Source organism: Ascaphus truei, chromosome 4 (assembly GCF_040206685.1).
Source record: "Ascaphus truei isolate aAscTru1 chromosome 4, aAscTru1.hap1, whole genome shotgun sequence".
NCBI classification, from domain to species: domain Eukaryota; kingdom Metazoa; phylum Chordata; class Amphibia; order Anura; family Ascaphidae; genus Ascaphus; species Ascaphus truei.
Window position 1 is genome coordinate 233,560,234 of NC_134486.1, and position 13,331 is coordinate 233,573,564.

General features: G+C 44.0%; 1 protein-coding gene across 1 annotated transcript in view; it reads left to right on the forward strand.

The window, feature by feature from the left end:
* The window catches only part of LOC142492358 (uncharacterized), a 116,626-nt gene extending 113,340 nt beyond the window's left edge, over window positions 1–3,286 (forward strand). The window contains exon 5 of the mRNA XM_075595005.1: window positions 3,222–3,286. Within this exon, the coding sequence (XP_075451120.1) occupies window positions 3,222–3,286 (65 nt within the window). The remainder of the gene's footprint in view (window positions 1–3,221) is intronic.
* Window positions 3,287–13,331: the final 10,045 nt, after the last annotated feature.

The window sequence follows — 13,331 nt, forward strand, 5'->3', positions numbered from 1 at the left end:
GTTTCTAGCTAGTGGGATCCACATCTGTGGCCCACATCAAAGTTTAAAGCTAATCTACAGGACGTGAACAAACTCCTATGAGTTTGACACTGCAACAGTACAGCCGGCGTCGCTATGACGTCATCCCGACGCGCGTTTCGTTCCAACAAGGGTTTCGTTCCCCGGAAGAAGTTCCCTTGTTGGAACGAAACGCGCGTCGGGATGACGTCATAGCGACGCCGGCTGTACTGTTGCAGTGTCAAACTCATAGGAGTTTGTTCACGTCCTGTAGATTAGCTTTAAACTTTGATGTGGGCCACAGATGTGGATCCCACTAGCTAGAAACTAGGCATATGAGAGCTCCTGCTGGCACTAGCTAGCCCTTAGTATATATACACAGCAGGGTTGCGACAACATTTCTCCCCCCCCCCCTGGAAGGAGCTGCAAAAAGTGTGAGTCCTGGCTATTAGTCTGGAGCACCCTCATGAGGTTAATAACGGGGTATACTTACCTGCACCCACCTCCTAGCAGCGCTCCCATTGATTTGTCATCAGGGGGGTCCTTTCCCTATTTGGGTTTGCATTTGGCTCCCTGTGTATGCAGCAGTGTTATGCACCTCACTGCAGCCTTGTAACACAGAGTTGCACTACAAATGCACTACTAATGCTCTCAGTGCCTGTATATTACAACACCTGTGTAGAGTGCACATTAGTTGTTTCCCCCACAGGGTTATACACATTGTGCATCCACTATATTCTCACACTAGTATTGTGAGAATCTACAGTTTCTCTTATCTACTGTGCATCACACGAGTTATGACACCACCTGGTCATTCAGAGTGAACGCACATCAGAACTGCACAGTACACTTTTTAGGTTTTAAATATATTTGTTATGTTTGCATTTTTCAATAAATAAAAGTTTATTATTTTCATTAGTAGGGCTGAGTGCATCACATAGTGTTCTTTCTCTCTTCTCCAAAATAACTATTATCCTAAATAACTATAATAGCTCATTTGCCCTTTATAAAATCAAACATTAGCCTTCCAGCATAAATAAAGTATATAAACCTTTCTACTTACCCCTGCCATCATGAAGGGCATCCTCGTCAGCATACCCCAGGGCCATGTCCTCCAATGCCAGCAAGAATAAATGAAAAAATACAATCTAATGGCGCCTGACCCCTTAATCCCCTTAATAACTGCTATAGTAATTAAGGGGTTAACCCACCCTCCCCCGCTACCCACATCGGGAGGCCTAATCACCCACCACGGGCCCACTAAACCCCCTCTGTACCCATTGATTGGCATAGTGGTACATCATACCAATATAATATGGGCGTGATAAGCCACTATAGCAGTCAATGGTCACCCTAATAAAAAAGCATGAAGGCCAAAAATGAACAATAATAATATATATACACAAGCATCTAAATACCCCAATTCAATAAATAAAAGCACAAGCCAACCAATATCTGATAATAATTATTTTGCTCGTTACAGTACTGTATGTGTTGGGGGGGGAGGGGGGAAGGGGGTGTATTTATTTCAATGTATTGGGGAAAAAATTTGCCCTCAGGATTGGTATTGCAGGCCAGCGGGGACCACGAGGGCCCCCAGACACCCAGGGGGACCACCTGAGGACCCCTGGAAACCCACAGGGACCACCCAAGGGCCCCCAGAGACTTGTAGGGACCACCCAAGGGCCCGAGACACCCATGGGGACCACCTGAGGACCCTCAGAAACCCACGGCGACCACCCGAGGGCCCCCAGACACCCGTTCGGACACCTGAGGTCCCCTGGACACCCACGGGGACCATACGGAAGCCCCTGATGGCCTCTGGTATCAATACTGTGCAGAAAAATGTTTGATTTAGCTAGTGAAAAGAAATGGTGAGCTTTTATAGTACGAATCAGTTATCACTGCTTTGTCAATAGCGGTTACCATAAAAAAAACGGCAAGGTTGCCATTTTTTTTACCTATCGTGCAACTTTTTTTTCACTGACTGTTTATTGGTGATAAAAAGCCATTATAGCGCGATACTGTGATCACTTCTTTGTGAATCGCACAGCAGGCAGTATCGCGCTATAAGGGCATTTATCGCACTTTAAACCACATATATATTATATATATTATATTATATTGACTATTTTCATTGTGCGAAATCTGGTTTTAGTCACATGGTTACGGTAGCATAACTGAATTTCCATTGTACTTCTCAGTCCTAATTCTTCTTTCCTGAATTTTGTGGAAAGCCGGTTGTTGTTGCTGCAAATACTTCCTAACATTTGACTGGACCACAGTTACAGATTGCTTCAAATCTGCGTATGTCTGTGTAAGAGGGAGGTGCAAACGTACACACAAGGAGACAGATTTGGGAAAATAAAACATGGCTTTATTGAGTCTGTCCCTTTAAATAATGCAGAGTATACAAAAAAAAATAAACAAAATAACAAACACCTATCCCTATGTAAGGGCTAACTCACTCCACAGTCCCTCTCTACAAGACTGAGAGGAAAAGCCACGTACCAGTCTATCACCCCAAAGTCTCAAAAGGTACCTCAATGCAGGTGGCCTTTCATGTCATTCTCCGGAGTCTGGATAGATGTCTGCTTGATGGTCCAGCCTCTGGCAAGGTCCTGCATCCTCTGTGTCCACGCATATAAGTCTGGTCCCCTTGTGTCTTGCAATCAACACACAGTAATCCTGTGTGCTCAAGAATCTCTGGGTGCAGTTTCAGCAGAAGTTTCTAAACCTATCTGATTAATAGGTGGAGACTGGTTAATTGTCTAGCTGCAATTAACTAGCTCCCTGCTGGTTTCTCAAACTACTGAGGTTCGTATTGAAGCCTCATTGTGACAGGGTTGCTTCCTTGTTACAATCTATCTTTCTCGTTGCATTATCCATATTGACTGGAGAAGGCTACTTTATTCTAGCGATAAAGCTGATGAGCTTTCGTTCCTCTGGAAGCAGCCTGTATGATGACCGTTGCAGTATTTCTGAAGTGTTAGAACGCTTCTCTTTTTTCTTTCAGAGTCCGCTCTGATTTGAGAAGTTCTAATTGAAGACATAGGGATTCACGCCTTTTCTGCTGAAAAGCGCCCTCTGCTTCTTTCAGTGATAACTGTACTTCCAACATTTCTTGTTGAATTTTGTTCTTCACCTTTTTGTCTTCGTGAATCTTCCTCTTGATTAGTCAAATATGAAATCTCCTCTGTCAGGTTTCTGTTCTTTGTGTACAGTCTATAATATTCAGGACCTTTCCGTGGTCAACCTTCCATTTATACACCTTTGTGCTGAGACGTGAATTTCCTGGTGCGAGAATTCTAGCTCTGTGTTGAAAGCATGAAGCTCCTTCTGAGAGACTTCCAGATCAGTACCGAGACTGTGAACCTCTTTTTGAGGGATTACAAGTTCTGCAACGAGTCTGTGAAATTCCCTTTGAGAGATTTCAAGATCTGTGATGTGACTGTGAGACTCCTACTAAGGGAGGACAAGGTTTATACTGAGACTATGGGCCTTCTTCTGAGCCTCTGCATACCTCTGCTTCCCATCAGCAATAACTTTGTCAGAGCAGCTCTGTTTTTTTGACCCTGTCAATAATAATAGCATTTGCTGTCTTCAGCTCAGTCATCAGGTCTTCGAAGTTACTACGCAAGCGACATTCTGTGTTCATCACAGTCATACACTCAAAGGCGAGTGTGAGCAGACCACTTTGTAGTTCGTCATTAGCTTCTATCTCTTTTTCCAATCATTCATGGAGGATATCACCGTCATGTCTGGCCTTTTGCCGTGCATGTTCAGGGCTGGTCAAGCGATTGTCACTAATTTGTTCCGGCTCCGCTTCCCTGATACTGTTTGTTGAGGGGTTCTCACTGTCAGAATCGAACAGACACTTCTTTGGCGGACACGACTTCTGCTTGGGGTCCTCTGGAGATTCCGCCATTCCTGGGACAAATCCGACAGTTTCTCTAGGCTGCAGGACATCTCAGCCCACTTCTGATGTTGCAGGGTCTTCTGTGGACGTGTTTCCAACTTCCACGGTAAGCTGAGAACCTCTTTTCTTTCTCTTCCTTTTAACTTTTGAAGATTATGGATCATCAGGGATACAGTGGTCCTCTTTTTTGCTTGTAATTACTGCAGTTTCCCTGCACCCACCATGCTTTTCTTGCAGTTGCAGTAGCAGGCAGACATTTTCAGCGTTCAGCGGGTCCTGCCCTTGCTGCCGAAGTTCATGTTCAAGGGCGTAGGCATATCTTATTCTGGGAGCACATAAGAGACATCCTCATCATCATCATCAAAAGGCCTGAAGTAACACTCTTTTGTGTGGCCAAGTTTATTGCAGAAAAAACACATTTTGCCCTCCATTCTGGCACTTTCAGGTGTATTCTTCACACTGAGCTTGGGAAGCGCTGTTGCATCAATATTCTCTATACCGTATATGCTAGAATACAACTGGTAGTCATACAGGTGGGGAAAACTTGTATGTATGTATATCTTTATTTATATAGGGCCATTAATGTACATAGCACTTCGCAGCAGTAATACACGTGACAATCATATAAATAACAAATAATATAAATAGCATATAAAGGGAAGAAGTGCTTCAGACATAAAAGTAACATTTAGGAAAATGAGTCCCTGCCCCAAAGAACTTACAATCTAATTGATAAGTGGGAAGAAGGTACAGAGACAATAGGAGGGTGTCCTGCTAAGTGCATCTGCAAGGGGCCATGGTCGATGTATGAAGTGTAAAGTATCAGCCACGGAGCTACTCATATGCTTCATTAAGGAGGTGGGTTTTAAGACTTAAAGCAAAAAAGGAAAGTGCAAGGAGAGAACTATCAATAAAAATATTTCGTACTTTATGTAAAAAATACACATAATAAAAACTTACATATCACAAGTTATAATCATTTCTGATCTCCCCCTTAACAGGCACCAGTTGGTTAGTCAGCCAGGTCCTAGCCGGTGGAAAAGGGGAGAGATTGTCTCCCATGCACCCAGATGAAAGCAGGTACGGGATGGCCAAAAAAGGAAAGTAGGAGGGGGGGGGCTTGGGATAACAAGGAAGAAGGGGGTAAGATGGTCCGTGGTTCACAGCAACTTCAGCAGCCAACGCATGGATGTCTAAAAAAACTTTATTGATCGCTAGCAGCAAACATCAGGCAACCACTCTAGAGAGTGGTTGCCTGATGTTTGCTGCTAGCGATCAATAAAGTTTTTTTAGACATCCATGCGTTGGCTGCTGAAGTTGCTGTGAACCACGGACCATCTTACCCCCTTCTTCCTGTGTCATCATTTCCGGCGGAGCACGCTGACGCCAGCTACACCAGAGGAGGAAGCCGCTGCAGAATTCCCTGCACCAACAGGGACGGCTTTTTCGTGAGTACTCCTAACCTCCACGCGGTATTTCAGGGAGATTATTGAGGCGGTTAGTGCCGGGCTGTGATTTACTTGGGGGCGCCCCTTAGGGAGGTGTCCCCCTGTACCTCTATCCGGCTTACTATTACCCAACTCCCTGTTTTCAATACCGGAGGCTTATTGTTTCATTAATCATTGCTGGGTCTCTCTTCAATCAAGTTGCCATAAAGTGTGTGCACTACCTGTTAGCAGCCTCGGTATACTGGGTAATTCCATATTCTCTTGGGATAACAAGGGCCTAGGGGACCGAGCAGGGAGAAAGTCCTGTCAGGACAGCCGCAACTGCAGCCAAACCACCAATCACGGCATCCTCGTGGGGGAGTCTGATGTCAGAGGTCCGTCGTCACGGCATCTGGCATCACACATCACAGATCCAGAAGACTCAGAGCCTTTACGTGTTTCGCATCATGTGACACTTCGGCAGGAGGTGTCATTGGCTGTAGAGGCAGTTGTATATATACACTGTAAACTCCTATTTCCAATCAATCTAAAATCAAGCAGATGGGTATCCTTCCCATACGTAACCATTACATGTACAATACACCCTAAACACACAGATACCCAGCAAGCTATATTAAAAAAAAATTAACACATAATATGTATGTATATAAGTGTCAATTGGAGTGCTACTGGGCGTGGCTAAATGTACATAACAAAAAAAATGGATGTAACTTTGGTCTTCTTTGCTTTTTGTTATATACATTTAGCCATGCCCAGTAGCACTCCAATTGACACACACACACACACACACACACACACACACACACACACACACACACACACACACACACACACACACACACACACACACACACACATATATATACTTTGACATATATCTACATACAGTGCACCTGCCACAGCAATAATTACCCACATGTTTTTGGAGTCCATCAAAACCTAATTTGGTGTTAGATATAACATTAGATTTTTTAAAGACGCTAGGATCCATTTAAGACTCTTGGCCTTCCTGAATGCCACCTTTCGTATGTCCGGAACCGTATCCTGCAGGATAATATACATCTTAAGGATACCCCAGTGCTTGTATATGATGTTACAAATTTTGGACTCTTGTTTACAAAAATACGTTACAAACAGAGGGATAGTTGGACAATTTTTCCTAGGTCATGACATTTTGGGGACCAACAATGAATCTGTTGGCACCTATCTTCTTATTTTTAGTGACCTACTCACTAATTGTTGGTTGTACCCCTTATTGATAAACCTTTAAGATAGTACATCTGATTTTATATTAAAATCAGCCCTCTGGGAGCAGTTCATCCATCTCTGAGGAACTGCCCATAAGGGATATTATTCAGCCACTGGGTAGAGTGGTTACTTCCCCAATTCAGATATGAGTTGACATCAACTTTTTTGAAGAACGTTTTAGTTATTATCCGGTTCTCTGCAATGGTCAAACTAAGATCCAAAAAGTTGATGTCAGTTGTATGGTTATCACCATTTAGTATAATGTTCTTACTGTTGGAATTAAGGTATACCAAGAATGTATCTAGATCTTCCTGACCATATCATTAGGATATCATCAATATATCCTATAATAATGTATGTTATCCTTATATTGACTCTGGTCCCATACGTACTCCTGTTCCTATAATCCCATAAAGAGCTCCGCATAATTAGGGGCAAAGCAGGTCCCCATGGCTGTCTCATTGGTCTGGATGTAAAAAGAATCCTCAAACAAAAAGTATTATGTTTTAATATAAATATTATACTGTCAATAATAAATTGTTGTTGGATCTGTGGTAAGGTATTTCCCTGATATAAAAAAAATTGTTGCGACCTCTATACCATGTACATATTGTATACAGGTATATAATGATGATAAATCTAGAGTAACCCAAATGAAATTCTCCTCCCAAATTATATCCTTAAGTGAGTTGAGTTTATCAGTGCTGTCTTTTAAGAAAGAGGGGAGTGCTGCAGTGATTGGTGCTAAAAAATGTATTAACATATTCAGATAATTTTGAAGTAATTGACCCAATTACAGACACAATGAGATAGCAAGGGGTTTCCTCTAGTGATTTATGAATCTTAGGGATATGGTATATAAGTGGTATACGTGGTGATACCTGTCAAGTCTTGCGGCAACTGTGGAGTGGATCCCAGTAGCTGGAAATGGCAGGGCAGGCAGCAAGAGGCGTAGTCAGGTCACAGGCAAAAGTCCAAGGCAGGTAGCAAGAGGCATAGTCGGGGTCACAGGCAAAAGTCCAGGAAAGGCCTCGAGAGGCGAAGTCGAAAGGGCAAGCAGGGATCTGTCAACGATAACAGGAACAACAATGAGCAGCAGGTCAGTGAGCTAGTCTATCCAGGAATTACCAGTATAAACAAGCAATGAGGAACAGGAAGAAGAGATTAATACAGGTCAGGCTGGAGGCATGGGACAGGTGCAGGTGTTTATCTCATTATGATCTGTAGTGAGTTGTCTACAGTCTAAGGCAGTCACGATCAGCAGTCCTGGTGGCAGCGAAGAAGAACTGCCAGATATGAGCAGGAAGGACTGAGTTCAACTCCCATCAGGGAAATCTCTGACAATACCGTATAGATGTATTGGAATTCTTTAGCACATAGAATCCCTTCTGATTGTGCTTTAAGCAAGTGGTCTTTAAGAATACATAGATAACTAAGAGTGGGATCTTTATCTAGCCTTTGATATGAGGTCTCGTCACCCAATAATTGATGTGCATCCCTAAGGTAGTCCACGCGGTCTTGCAGTACTGTCCCACTTCCCTGTCAGATTATTAATTCCCCATTATCATTAAGTTATTTTAGGTCTGTCTCTGTGACTAAGGTTGTCATTGGTTATATAATAACGATTGTTACTACATAATCGGCCAAATAATTCAATATAAGGCCCCTTTGCCTCATGGTTAAAAGACAGATTTCGGACGCAATCCACAGTATGTGTAATTTCTTTAGCACTGTCACTAATCTTAAATAATTCAACAAGATCATTCAGAGTATTCTCATCCCTTACTGTATCATCAGCCATTATTTTTAAGTTTTAAGACTTCACTTGAAAAGTTCGTAGCTCTCGCAGGTGCCTCTGTAGACTTTTTATTTTTTCTGAGGCCATTGTAAAACTCATGTTTTTTTTTGTTATTTTTTTCGCACACGTAACGAGGTAGACTTTGGTAACAGTATCAGTACCTTGTGTGGGTCACCATTTGTAGCAGTCCCCTCATTCAGACTGTGGCGTTTGAGGTTGTATCCAGCGCTGTGTAACTATTTCTTCCTGGATCTGTAGCCCTTTATTCTGGTCACCTCTGCACGTTGTTTTTCCGCTTTCAATCCTGTTGCTCCAGCTGTTGCAGGAAATGTTGCAAACAAAAGCACAAAAAATGTCCCAGACCGTCTGGTACCAGTGCAGGCAATGTTAGGGTTAATGCTTGCTCTTGCTGCAGTAAGTAACTCCCTAGTAGTTACAGGGGGGTGGGCCCATGGGCTAGGTACTGCCCACCTACCGGGGCTAAGACATGCAACCCTCCCCTGGTAATAAAAAGGGGCTGCAGTCTAAAAGTAGTTCTGTTCTGCCCTCTCCCCTCTGGGGGAAGAGGGTGGTGTTATTCTCTTGTGATTGAGCCAGGGATCTGTTTTTGTCCCCTCCCTCAGTGGAGTGAGAGCTGATACCCCTTATCTCATCAGGGGGTACGGGAGCTGAGGAGAGACTCTTGGGGCCTCAAGTTCTTGGATATGTATGCTGTAAGAGAATTAAGACCTGTTGTTTTACTCCTGCCTGAGGATGCAGTTATTCAGGGGTATAGAAGGTAATGAACTATACAAAGCATATTAATCCGGTGCTCCCAAAAAAAAACTAAAAAGGTGTATCACTGGAGGCGCTGTAGAACAGATAAATAGATCTAAATGAGGTCTTCACCTGTGTCTCGATAGGAGTGCAGGCCATTGGATATGAGTGTATACATATAAAGCAATGTCTTTATAGAAATAGATATAATGTGGCTTAACTACTCTTTGATAAAGCGCCCTGAGCATGAAACATCAGAGTTTTTGTCAGGACTTTGTCCCCATGTTCTTTTAACCCAATAAATCCTTGAAAGTAATTCCTGTGTCATATGTTGCATTGGTGAGGCTGTGCTCCAGTTCCTGTTTGGATTCTGCTTGCAGTTATTCAGAGGGAGGGAAGAGAGTTTTCCTGCAGAGACTGCTCCTATCTATGATAGTCCCCGGAGGATGGAGGCGCTGCTCCAAAGAGAAAGAAGATAATATCCAAAAGCCTGTTCTGTTGATCCCCAATACCATCGGCGGATGCTCAGAATCCTGAGAATCTACAAGTGAGTAGCATTACACCAGGTAGCAACTGCCAAATCTCCTATCGGGGGCGGGGGTGGGAGAAAGGGTGTTACATTGTTCACAGGTGGAGGTCAGTTACCGTCAGGCCCCAGCTTCTTTCCACAGCAGAGATATCTACAGGTCTCCGAACCCTCACAGGATTGCAAGTTGCCCAGAGGAAATCATTGCGGTGACACCGGGTACCTAGACTGACTAGTATTCCCCCTGTATGAGCCAGGGATTGTGAGTATAGCTCTGTTGTGATATTGTGTTGGGTCTGCTGACTCTACCAGAATTAATATACTTTTATTTGACTTCGGTGTCCTGTCTGGTGCTTGATCCCGTGGAATAGTCCTGGTCTCCCGTGACAAGTGGGAGGGAATCATTTGTTTGAGAGATAGGTGGGGTAGAGGGCGAGGTTGGGGGGAGAGAGAGATAGGGAGATGAGGGAGAGAGTGAGGAGGAATTGAGGGAGCTGAGGGGAGAGAGAGGTGAAGGCGAGAGAGAGGGGCGGGAAGAAAGAGGAGGGGAGAGATAGAGGTGAAGAGGAATGTGTGGCGAGAGGGAATGAGAGGTGAGGGGGATGAGAGGGGTAATAGATAAGGTGTGAGGTAGAGGAAAGAGAGAGAGAGAGAGACAGAAAGGAGAGAATCAGAGGGGCAGATCCACAATGATCCCTTAAGTTATTTATCATGACGTTATCCACAATTATAGTAACTATACTCCTAATGCCTATCCACTAACGTTACGATGGCCTCGAGTTAACCAGTAAAATATTGTATCGACAACTTTTGATGGATGTTAGGCGTTCCCATATACAAATGAGATGTTAATATATTCACGACCCTCCTTTAATGTTATTACAGGGAAATAATGTTAACACATAAAGACTGATAGTGTCGTTAAGTTCATGTTATAAATTGCAGAATGTGTTTAAGTGATTAAAGTGAATGTTGGATATGTTTGGGACTTACCATGATATGGTATATATTGATTACTTATTAAAGTATGTGTGTACAATAAGATTACAACTTTTCTGTAACAATAATTACCGAGACAGAAATAGTGAATTTAACATTTATTAACACACAGTTATATCACCATGTAAGAAAAGAAGGAACATGGACAGTTGGAGGACAAAATGTCACAAAAGTAAAGATAAATCCTCTCTCCGTGACAGAGGAAGGGGCACACTCACTAATCCCTTTTCGCCTTAATGGAGCTTGGGCCACTGGGTCAGGAGGTGGGCTAGGGGAAGGAGGAGGAGGTAAAGTGGACATCAGGAGTGAAACCCTTGATGCCACCAGCGATTTGCTGGATGCAGCTGTCATTGTAAAAATTGTTGGTACACACAATGCTCTCCATACCTTGCTGCACTGCCTGGGTGAGCCCATTAACCACACCAGTTAGTTGGGCCAAACTGTTGGTGACGTTCGTGCAGTGTTGCTGCAGGAGGTGGGTTACCACTCTGAATTGGCCACTGGAGTTGTGGGATATGCTGACCAAATGATGGGCCATCTGGCGATAGGCTGACTGATGCATCCTGAGAAGCTGCTGCTGATACACCAGAAATGTTTAATCGCAATGGTCAGCTGGCATTGCAACTCTTGGTGCCAGAGCAGGAGGTCTTAGGGCATGGACAGCAGGTAAGGGTGCGGGCACAGCAGGTGAGGGTGCAAATATATTCACATACGGGTGATAATTGTTGACATTTGTAACAAATTATTTCTTAGGGCCAACATTACATAAGAATTGGCTCCATTTCATGTAATATCTCTATAACTTTAATTATACAATTAATGACCTCACATGTTTCCTTATTAATGAAACCTTCTTCTTTACTTTTTAAGGTCCTTCTGGGTGTGATACAGCACAGTGTTTAACTTGAGGTCCACTGCAGCAGCACCAACATGTGCAGATTAGGAAGAAATGTTCACCCTAATATTAAATATAAGGGAAATATAATCCACAGTAGTCGAAGAGACAAGTGAGCAAGAGAGGAAGCAGCCAGAGCCACGGCCAGAGCCATGGGCACCTTCATGGCCATAGTGGCTGACAGACAGACGGGCTCAGAGCCAGGGGAATCGGCACGCCCTATTTCTGTGAAAGTGTTGCAACTTCATTGTTTTGTTTTTTTCACTCTTTTTTTTATTGGAAATATATAACCAAGGATACAGAGTTGTCATGAGCACGACTGAAATTGGTACAGAGAGTTTCCAATAAACATTTTTACATTTTAACATATAGTAAAGAGGGGGGGGGGACAGACAGACAGAGAGGGAGAGGTGGGAGGGGGAGAAGGTGGGGGGGGGGGAGGGAGAGGGAGGCCGTAGCGGCTTGGACCTAGACCTTGGACTCCAGCCACGGTTCCCAAGATTTTTGGAATTGCGGCAGTTTTTTATGGAGCATCGCTGTGAGTCTCTCCATTGTCATGACTGTGTTGATCCTTTTGACAACTGTGCCTCTAGTTGGGGCTTTTATTTGCTTCCAGGCCGCTGCGGCTGAGCATCTGGCGGCTGTGAGAATCGAAGAGATCAGTCTGCCCAGTGGCATGGGGATGTTTTCAATAGATTTGCCGAGCACAAAGGTCAGAGGGTCTAAGGGGATCTTTAGTCCCGTGGTCTCATGTATTAACTTTTGAATCATGGACCAGTATCTCTGGATCTCTTGACATGACCACCAAATGTGGGCCATGTCTCCCTTTTGACCACATCAACTCCAGCACAGGTCAGGAGTGCCGGGGAAGATCTGGCTCAGCCTAGTCGGGGTCAGGTACCACTGGAATAGGATTATATATATGTTTTCTTTGGTGATTGTACAAATAGAGGTTTTAGTTGCCGATTCCCAAATATCCTTCCAGTGTTCTGTGTCAATTGTCAGGTTTAAGTCCGCAGACCACTTTTGCATACATTTATGGGTTGGGGGATCCGCTGTCAACTCCAACCCCCGTAGATCTCGGAGATCAAACCCTTCTGGTAGCTGCTCTTGATACAAAGGGATTCGAATTTGGTTAGTGTGGGGAATTTGGCATTCTGGGAAAGCGAAAAGAGAAAGTGCCTAATTTGCAAGTATTTAAATAAATGGAGTTCCTGGGCCTGATATTTATCCCGGAGCTCCTGGAAGGTGAAGGGATGTCCCTTCTTCAGCAGATCTGCAACCAGCCTAATGTTCAGGTCTTGAAATTGACCGAATTGTCTTTGTGAACACCCTGACGAGAAATTTGGGTCTCCAAAGATGGGGGTAAGTTGAGAGGGGGATGCTAATAGGCCATACTTCCCCTTATTTTTGAGCCATATATCTCACGTACATCTCATTGATCTCAGATCAAACTTCCTAGGGCTTTTCTCCTTGCCCCCCTGGGACCAGAGGGACACCGGGAGGGGTGCCGCGTAATGGGACTCTATTGAGAGCCAGCATGAGTAGGCCGGGTCATAATTCCAAGCCACGGCCTGCCTCAGCTGTGCCGCTTGGTAATACTTGATCACATCAGGGACCCCAAGCCCTCCCATCGTTTTGGGGGATAGCATACTGATTTCGGGACCCTTGGTCTCCCGTTTTTCCAGATGAAATGGAATATATGGAACTGGATGTTCTTTAGAGCTGAAAGTGGAACGGCTATA